At 57.0% G+C, this 9,568-nt stretch overlaps 1 protein-coding gene across 1 annotated transcript; it reads right to left on the bottom strand.

The window, feature by feature from the left end:
* Window positions 1-1,700: 1,700 nt before the first annotated feature.
* Window positions 1,701-9,337, bottom strand: LOC129650777 (E3 ubiquitin-protein ligase TRIM47-like). Its single transcript, XM_055579583.1, has 8 exons — window positions 9,266-9,337; window positions 7,895-7,937; window positions 6,945-7,612; window positions 4,252-4,347; window positions 3,817-4,050; window positions 3,418-3,580; window positions 3,134-3,196; window positions 1,701-2,260 (listed from the first exon to the last, which is right to left on the bottom strand). The coding sequence occupies exons 1-8, from the start codon at window positions 9,335-9,337 to the stop codon at window positions 1,701-1,703; spliced, it is 1,899 nt and encodes a 632-aa protein (XP_055435558.1).
* Between the last annotated feature and the right edge of the window lie 231 nt (window positions 9,338-9,568).

Below are 9,568 nucleotides of genomic sequence, written 5' to 3'. Positions count from 1 at the left end.
AGCATCACACACGTGAAGGCTCCTTCAGAGCCTGGAGGAGCTGATGAGGGAGGCCCCTCCATCGGCTCCCCCATGGGGAAGGACTCGTATCCATGCAGCTGGCTCTTGCTCTCTCCTTGGGTCACGCTTTTTACCTTCTCAGCATTTAAAAAATTTTTATTTGGCTGCAAGGGGCCCTAGTTGCAGCACCTTTGATCTTCGTCACGAAATCTTTAGTTGCTGCACATGGGTTCTAGTTTCCCAACCAGGGGTCAAACCTGGGCCCCCTGCATTGGGAGCTCAGAGTCTTAGCCACTGGACCACCAGGGAAGTCCCCCTCAGCCTTTCCTGACCTCAGTCCATGGGCTGATTTGGGGGAGTGGGGAGGCAAGATTTAAGCACTTTGGCATGCAAGCTTTCCCCCCAAAGGGAAAAGGTTTAGGTTTCATTTCTACCCATCCACACCAGTAGCACTGGTGAGGAATGGAAGTTACTGGACTGGAGCTGAGCAGAGCCTCCAGGGAGGAAGGTGAACAGAACCACAACCCAGGGTCAGAGCAGCCAAAGGGTGCCCCGCTCTGTGAGGCCATCCAAGTGCACCTTCCACCTGCCAGTCGGCCACCCTGCCAGGCCCCAGAGTGAGAAACAAGGGTCACTGATGTCTCTGGCGACAGGCCAGGCGGGGATGGAATTCAGGCACACCCTGTTTCTGGACCACGTTGCCCCAGGGAGTTTTCTCCCCCGTGACTGTCTCATTTCCTCTTCTGAGCCAATCATTAACCCTACCAGGGTTCCCCCCGCAAGAGAAGCCACAGGAACAAGTAACTGGTCGAGGCCGGAAATGTCCAGGCCGCTTCCCTGGAGGGGCCGAGAACAAGTCCCCGGTCACACAGCTGCCGTGGTCGGAGGGCAGGGCCCAGCCTCTCCCTGTGACTTCCACACGGTCTGGCTTGGCTGGGCAGGTCAGATGGAAGAGACCTGGATGTGAATGAAGCCCCTTGGCTTCCCGGCCGTGCTACCCAGGGGAGCTGTGTGCGGTGGGCTTAAGGCTGGGGGGCGGGGACAGCAGCTTCCAGGCACCACCCACCCGGAGAGCTTCAGTTCCACATCCTCCTCAGCTGCAAAACACCAGTCATGTGAGAAAAACTCTTGCTGGGCAGAGGAATGGGGGCCCCAGCCCCGCCTGGACCGAGGCCCTCAGCCTTTTGGGGAGGGAGGTCTGACACAGTCATGATTCCCCGGCTTAACTCCCTAGCCTCTAATTAAGCCAGTAACTCAGAACACCTCTACTCCCGCGGGTCAGGTGCCAGCTCTCCGTCTGGCCACCTGCGGAGGAGGAGTCACCTGGCCCAAGCCCCACCCACTCCTGGGCAACCTGAGACCCTCCGAAGGGGCTCAGGAGCTCACGGGTGGGGGAGGCCGAGCATCCTGGTCAGGAATCGCCCCCCTCTGGAGGCCACGGGGCTGTCCCCAGTCCCAGGGGGATCGCCAGCCTTCTCCCGTGACAATGGGGACAGGAGGATCGGCCTGTTTTCGGGGATCCCCAGGACGTCCCGGGACCCCTGGGTGGTCGTCGCTGATGAAGTCCAGGCAGCGAGTCGGGAGGCGGGTTCGCCCCCCGCCCCTCCACCCCGGGCCAGGGGACCCCGCGGGGCCAGCCCCCTTCCCCGGCGCGCCCCTCCCCGCGGGCGCAGCCAGCGCTCGAGTCCAGCTTTATTGGCCTAGGCCTCGGAGGGGCGCTGCTTGAGCGTGACCGAGGCGCCGCTGCTGACCATGACGGCGGGGTAGAGCGGCTCCAGGAAGGAGGCGAGGAAGCGGTAGAGGAGGCTCACGCCGCCCGCCACGCCGTAGAAGGAGAGGCAACCCGCCGCGCAGTCGAGCAACACGCCGAGCGTGCGGTGGTAGCCGCCGTGCAGCACCGTCTGCGTGTTGTTGTGCCACACGGAGAACTTGAGCGAGTCCCACTCCAGGCACCACGAGTAGGGGTTGCGGCCCAGCAGATAGACGATGTTGCGGCCCGGGCGGCCGCCGAGCGGGGGGCTGCGGCGGTAGGTGACACCCAGGCACACCCACGAGTTGGACACGTCGGCCTCCCAGTAGTGGCGGCCCTCGGCCAGGCCCCGCGAGCACAGCACCTGCGGCCACTGTTTGAAGCCCGGGAAGGGGCCGCCTGCCGCGAAGGGCTCCAGGAGGATGCCCAGGTTCAGCACCGAGTGGGTCTCCTTGAACAGGAAGAGCTCCTCGCTGGCCGTGGTGGGGTCGAAGTTCAGGTTGCAGTAACCTGGGCCGAGGGGGTATGGGAAAGGAGCTAGGGTCCGCAGGCCCGGGGGGCAGAGCGCTGGAGGTCTGGAGAGGGGAGGGCTGAAGCTCACAGCTTTGGCACAAAAGTCACCAAGTGCTTCCACCCCCAGCTCCCAAGAGTGGCCCCTCCATTCCCCTCTCTAAGTCTTCAACTCCAGCCCGCAGGGGTGGACACTGTCTGGCTGGGCGCTGTCCAAAGGCCTGCCTTCCTAGAGAGCTGGACAACCAAGAGTCCCCCTATCTGCCCTCCCCCACCAAACCCTAACAGGATCCCCTTTTCAGTTAGTGCAGGACACAAGACTGGGTGGGACTAAGGGAGCGTCAGGGGCTCCTGGAGGAGATCGCTCAGAAGGGGTCATCAGAGGGTTCATCAGCTGTGACCCTGGAGACCTCAGAGACATCACCGATGATTTCTTAGAGAGTCACTTGGTCCATCGCCCAGCCTGGGAGAGGGGCTGCAGGGACATTAACTGAAAAGGGAGACTGACTGTAGAAGGGCCATCCAAGCTGGCTTGGCTGAAGTCCAGCAGAGGTCGGCAGGCACCCAGCTGAGGGCAGAGGCTGAGCCACATCAGGGCCACAGAGGGCTGCAGAACCGGCCTCTGGGTGTTGGTCGAGGCCCTGCCACCCATGGGCGTGGGACAGGACAGCCTTCTCCCCTTCCTCTCAGGGCCGTGGAATCACAGGCCTTCTGAGGTCTCTAGTCCAGAGTACAAGGTCAGGGCAGGAGAGATCTGGCATCTTTCTGGAGCCTTGACCTGAATGGAGGTGGGGCTGGGTCGGCTGGGCAACCAAGGGCCCTGGTTCCTTTCCTTCCCACCCCTGGGGCTGGACCCCAGGACTGAGGACTCACACTTGAGAAGTATTTTCCTGTCCACATCCGGGGGCAGCACCTCATAGGAGTTCATCTTAATGCCTGGGGAAGATGGGGGCTTTGCTGAGGACACTTTCACAGCCCAGTGTCCTTCCAGAGAGAGGCATGGGCTTCCAGGAGGTTGAGTCACCTGGAGAAGGCGCACACAGACAGGCCGGGCTCTCTTACAAGTGTGCAGAATCCCAACTGCTGCCCTTGTGGCAGCCCATCCCCAGAAGGCAGGTGGGTCTCCAGTCGCCCCAGGCAAGCAGGTTCTAACTAACCCTTCAGGAGGAGCTGGTTGATGAAGCTGAGACCCATGTCCACCAGTCGGGTCCGGAGCTCCGCCAAGGTCTCTGGCAGCTGGAGGAAGCTCTGCTTCTCCTCGCAGTTGGTGCCCATCAGGGGCTCCACGCAGGCAGGGAAGTGCTTCAGCCTGGGCAACTCCTGCAGGCAGGGAGGGGCTGGCAGTACCACTTGTTAGCCAGGCCCCAAGCAGGGGCCCGGGGCTTAGCGGTTCCCCAGAACCAGGAGGCAGGCAGGAAAGCTGCCCATGTTCAAACCCAGACAGCTTGCTCCCCTCCTCCTGGCTTTTCAGACATCTGAGTTAGGGCTGTCAAAGCCCCTGCAGCCCAGTGGACGTTGCGATGGGCCTGGGCGGTGGGGGTAGGGAGGGGCCTTGCCTGCAGAAACTGCTGGTCGCTGCGGTTGGCAAGCAGGCTGCGGAGCCAGATGCTGTCCCCCTCCAGCTTCAGGAGCCGGTTGTGACTCTGCTGGATGGAGCCGCCCAGCTTCCCCAGGGCGGCAGCCTCCTCTTTCTCCACGAAATCCAGCACTTTCATCTGCATCTGTTTGATATCCTGGATGATCTCTGAGAAGCAGGCGTTCACCTCGTCCCGAGTCGTCTGGATCAATTTCTGGGGGCAGGGGCGGGGGGACAGAGAGGTGTCTTTGAGCCCCACCTCCTTACCCTACTTGTCAGGGCCCAGAGCTGGCCGAGGCATCACCTCTGTTTGCCTGGCCCCACACCATCCACTCCAAGCCCTTGAGAGGCCCCCTCAGCCTGAAGCAGGGCACTGGGGAAGCCTGGGCCGGAGGTGGTGATGGGCCAAGCTTACCGAGAGAAAAGCCACCTGGCCCCGGTGCTTTTGGCTGTCGGAGGTGATGATCAACATCTGGTTCTCCACGTTGGCCTGGACCTTCCGAACCTCGACCTGAGGTGAGAGGGTGAGGTGGAAGAGGAGTGGGCCGGTGATTCAGAGAGGTGCCTTAGCAGAAGCCCTCTGTGGGCAGTCCCACGTCAGAGCTCAGAAGAAACGCACTGTTCAGTTAAAAAAAAACCAACCCTTATTTAGCTGCATCAGCTGTTAGCTGCAGCACATAGATCTCTCCTTTCGGTACATGGACTCTCCAGCTGTGGCGTGTGGGACCTTCGTTCCCCAACCAGGGATTGAACCTGTGTCCCCTGCATTGCTGGGCAAATTCTTAACCACTGGACCACCAGGGAAGTCCCACCTCATGTTCTTAAGAGGTCTAAATGAGAATGAGGATGGGTAGGGCTGAAGGGTAGATGACCCAGGGACACCGCTCTATTTTTTTTGGCTATGAGGCATGTAGGATCTTAGTTCCCCAACTAGGGATTGAACCTATGCCCCCTGAAATGGAAGTGCAGAGTCCTAACCACTGGACCGCCAAGGAAGTCCCTCGGGGCCACTCTGCTCCTGTTCTCTCATTCCCTGAGACTCCCCATTCTTAGGAATCAGTTTCTCTGCTTCTGACAGCTGATGACCATAGGGTTCAGATCACAAGCAGCAGCTATGGAGGGGTTCAGTGATTTGAGAAGCCTTGGAGGGGGGCAGTGGGGTGAGCAGGGGTCGATCAGATGCGGAGCCCTTGGCTCCCTGGGTCAGTGCCGCCAGGTCCAGGCAGAACTGTGTCCCCAAGTCCTTCCACATAAGCCTCAGCTACCCCAGAGGCTCAGTGGTAAAGAATCTGCACAGGGAGACATTCAGGAGACTTGGGTTTGATCCCTGGGTCGGGAAAATCCCTTGGAGGAGGAAATGGCAACCCACTCCAGTATTCTTGTCTGAAAAATTTCAAGGACAGAGTCTGACAGGCTACAAAGAGAGTCAGATAGGACTGAGCGACTGAGCACAAGCACATCCCAGGGGCGGGCACTGTCATGATTCACAATCTACTGTGGGACAGTGGGATTCCAGGTACCTGCCTGTGAACTGTTGCTGACCCACAGCAAAAGAAGAAGCTTGTGCCAGGCTGTAAATCAACACATTTCTCCCTTTGTTGAGAAGGTCCTGCTGTGAAAAAAGTGTCAGCTGAACTCAACAGTGTGGTGAGTTGGCTTACATTCTGGCCCAAGCTTCTTTCTTGCAGGTGGCTACGTTGGAATAGCACAGTTCTAGAATATGCTTCCGGAGAAGGCAATGGCACCCCACTCCAGTACTTTTGCCTGGAAAATCCCATGGACGGAGGAGCCTGGTAGGCTACCGTCCATGGGGTCGCTGAGAGTCGGACACGACTGAGTGACTTCACTTTCACTTTTCACTTTCATGCATTGGAGAAGGAAATGGCAACCCACTCCAGTGTTCTTGCCTGGAGAATCCCAGGAACGGGGAGCCTGGTGGGCTGCCATCTATGGGGTCGCACAGAGTCGGACATGACTGAAGTGACTTAGCAGCAGCAGCAGAATATGCTTGATAGAATGTTTCAAATATAAGCACTCCATCGAAGAAAGAAATCCAAATGGAGAAAACATAATTTGAAAATAGAAAAAAAGGAAGGGATTCACCCAACCTGTTTGTATTTTGATATGTTACCTTTCAGCCATTCCTTTTTCTGTGCAAAAATTTTTTTAAATAGGATTCATCACAAATAACTTTGGGTCCTTTTTTTTTTAAAATAAAGAACTAACCATTTTATTAATTTTTTTTTTTTTGATTGCAGTGCACGGCATGAGGGATCTTCCCCAACCACGGATAAACCCATATTCCCCTAAGTGGAAGCAGAGTCTTAACCACTGGACCACCAGGGAAGTCCCTGGATCCTTATTCAATCAATCTGATAGCACTTTGTCATGTCTTGCCAGGACCCTCGTGAGCATCACTTTGGGTGGTTTAGTCGGCAAGTGGTGTCCAGCTCTTTGCGACCCCATGGACTGTAGCCTGCCAGGCTTCTCTGTCCGTGGGATTTTCCAGGCAAGAGTACTGGAGTGGGTTGTCATTTCGTTCTCCAGGGGATCTGCCTGACCCAGGAATCGAATCCAGGTCTCCTGCACTGCAGGCAGATTTTTTTTTTTTTTTACCGACTGAGCTACCAGGGAATTCTGAGCATCATTTTAATGGCTGGAGAAGGAAATGGCAACCCACTCCAGTATTCTTGCCTGGAGAACCCCACGGACAGAGGAGCATGGCAGGCTACAGTCTATGCGGTTGCAGAGTGTCAGACATGACTGAGAGACTAAGGACACTTTAATGGCTACAGTCCTTTCCTTCCTGGAAAGGTGTGCCTGGAACAGAGTCCTCTTGCTCCTCGGCCTCCCCTCCCCGCCCCTCCCCTCCGCCATCCACCCTCTTCCCTCCCCTCCCCATCCACCTCCTCCCCTCCCCCATCCACCTTCTCCCCTCCCCTCCCCCCTCCCTCCCCTCCCCATCAACCATCTACCCTCCCCCATCAACCATCTACCCTCCCCCTCCCCTCCCTTTCCCTCCCCCCATCCACCCACTTCCCCCTCCCCCTCCCCTCCCCCATCCCACCACCCCACTCCCCCATCCATCCGCTCCCCCCTTCCCCCCACCTCCTTGCGCGCGCGCTCCTCCTCCAGTGGGATGGTGTCGTGGTTCTTGTGCTCCTCCAGCAGGCAGGCCCCGCACACGCAGCAGCCCTCGGTGCGGCAGTACAGCCGCCGGAGCTTGCGGTGCTTGCGGCACAGCCGGCTCTTGAGGTCCCACACGGGCTCCAGCAGCTGGTGCCCATGGAACACCTGGTCCTCTAAGTGGCTGCGCAGGTGCTTCTCGCACAGGGAGGCCATGCACTGCAGGCACGACTTGATGGACTTGAGCTTCTCGGGGGCACAGAAGTCGCAGGGCACGTCCCTGGGCCCGGCCAGGCTCCGTGAGGACCCCAAGGTCTGGCCCTTGGCCTGGGTGAAACAGGTCACCATCTCCTCCAGGATGACATTCTTGCAGAGGCGAGGCCGTGTGGGGAAGCTCTCCCGGCACTGGGGGCAGTAGAGGGGCTCGCCCATGGTGGCCTGGTAGTCCCAGAAACCCTGGAGGCAGCTCATGCAGAAGTTGTGCCCGCAGGCGGTGGTGACCGGGTTGCGGAACACCTCCAGGCAAACGGGACAGAGGACTTGGTCCTCCAGCGTGCAGAGACTGCTGTCATTCATCAGGAACTGGCCTTGGGGAGCTCCTGAGAGCTTGGCAGTGGGCTGCAGGGCTGGGGCTTGGTCCTGGACTGGCCCTGGGAAGACGGGGCAAAGCCAGGTTGAAGCCAGGGCAGGAGTTGAGGGGCCTTTGAGGGGGACCCCTTTTCTTCTGTTGGAAACAGCTGGTCTGCCCACGGGGTACTGGGACTGTACCCACACAGGGGCATAAACTGAGGCTTGTGTTTTTGTCCCTGCCCGAATTCCTGGAACAAATCTTGGACAAGAAGGTGGATAGGCAGGAAGAAGTCACATGGCAACAAGGGAAACGAGCCGCTTCCCTGGCCCTTTGGGAGAAAGGTCAGCGCACAAGTACTTACGCGAAACTCTCTGCATGTCAAGGAGAGCCAGAGGCTTGCTGCCCTGTGGATGGAGGGAAGAGAACACTTGGGTGCTTAGGCCTGCGTTGGGGTGGGGGGCGCGAGGCCCCAGGTCACCAGCTACTGGGAGGACTCCCAGCCCAGTGCGCCCCAACCCCACCCCTTTACATCCCCCGGGATTGGACGACCACCTTCTCACCTTTCCCTTTGGCTACTGTTCTGTGGTCCCCCTATCGCGTTGGACCCCCTCCTTGAGACTGCCCACAGTTTTGCTCCTGATGTCACAATTCAAGCATGACCAGCCCCAGCCTTCTGCTTGTGATGTCAGCAGAGCAAAACAGACTCAAGAAAGGAAGGCGTGAAGATAAGTCAATAGTAAAACATGGTATTTCAGCTAATTAAAAAAAATACATCTTACAGTTGATTACTAACAATGTTGTGTGCCTGTTAACCATATATATTCATCTAGTCTTTAGTTTTAAAAGAAAACCAGCATGAAACATGTTTCTTCCTGAATGTCTTTATAGGACTATAAGGACTTTTAAAGCTTTTCATCATCATAGAAATTGACTGCAAATGCCTCCTAGAGTTTGAATAATGCTTTTGTGTGTGTGTGTGTGTGTGGGGAAGGACAGGGTAGTACCTGGAAAGGCTTCTCAGTGGCACTAGTGGTCAAGAACCCGCCTGCCAATGCAGGAGACATAGGAGACTTGAGTTGGATCCCTGGGTTGGGAAGATCCCCTGGAGAAGGGAACAGCTGGCCACTCCAGTACTCTTGCCTGGAGAATCCCATGAACAGAGGAGCCTGGCGGGTTACAGCCCATGGGGTCGCAAAGAGTAGGACGCAACTGAAGCGACTTAGCACACACGCAAATGTGCACATGGAAATCAACTTTTCTTTTAATATTTTCCAGGAAAATTTACTTCAGAAAAAAAGAAAGAGGTGCCACCGGACATGCTGCAGTGGTGAGGGGTCCTGCCCCTCCCAGGATATTCTTTGCTCCGGAACCTTCATCCCAGGAGACAGAGTCGCTGCTGCACCCAGGGCCCCCTGCAGTGGACGTGGGGGACTCAGTTTACTAAGCAGAGAAGGAAAGTGGCAACTAAGTGGCCGTGAGATCTTGGGCAAGTTGTTTCATCTCTTGGGACCTTGGTTCTCTGGTGAATCCACAGGGTTGTTGTAGAAGAGATCTCAAGGCTCATTCCTGGTTTGAAGTTGAGTGAGCCAAACATTATCCGACTGGTGATGCTCAAGATTGTTCTTTCCACTGTGGTTCTGACCCTCAGAAGGAAAAGATGGCTGAAGCTTAGGAGAGAGTCTCATCACTGCGACAGCTTCTTGTTCAGTGTTTGTTTCCCCAGCCTTCTCACCCAGCAGGATACGTGCCCTGAAGAGTTTGCAGTACGTCGCTCTTTCTGTTTTTGGGCCTCACCATGCAGCATGCAGGATCTTAGTTCCCCGGCCAACATGGAGCCTGTGTCCCCTGCAGTGGAAGCACTGAGTCTTAAATCACTGGACCACCAGGGAAGTCCCAATATGTTACTCTTTAAAAAAAAAAAAATTCATATTTATTTGACTGCTCCAGGTCTTAGTTATGGCCTGTGGGATCTAGTTCCCTGACCAGGGATTGAAACTGGGCCCTCTGCCTTGGGAGCGTCTTAGCCACTGGACCA

This window comes from Bubalus kerabau, chromosome 4, assembly GCF_029407905.1.
Source record: "Bubalus kerabau isolate K-KA32 ecotype Philippines breed swamp buffalo chromosome 4, PCC_UOA_SB_1v2, whole genome shotgun sequence".
NCBI lineage: Eukaryota > Metazoa > Chordata > Mammalia > Artiodactyla > Bovidae > Bubalus > Bubalus kerabau.
The sequence above is the reverse complement of the archived record's forward strand: the minus strand, read 5'-3'. Positions and strand labels throughout refer to the sequence as shown.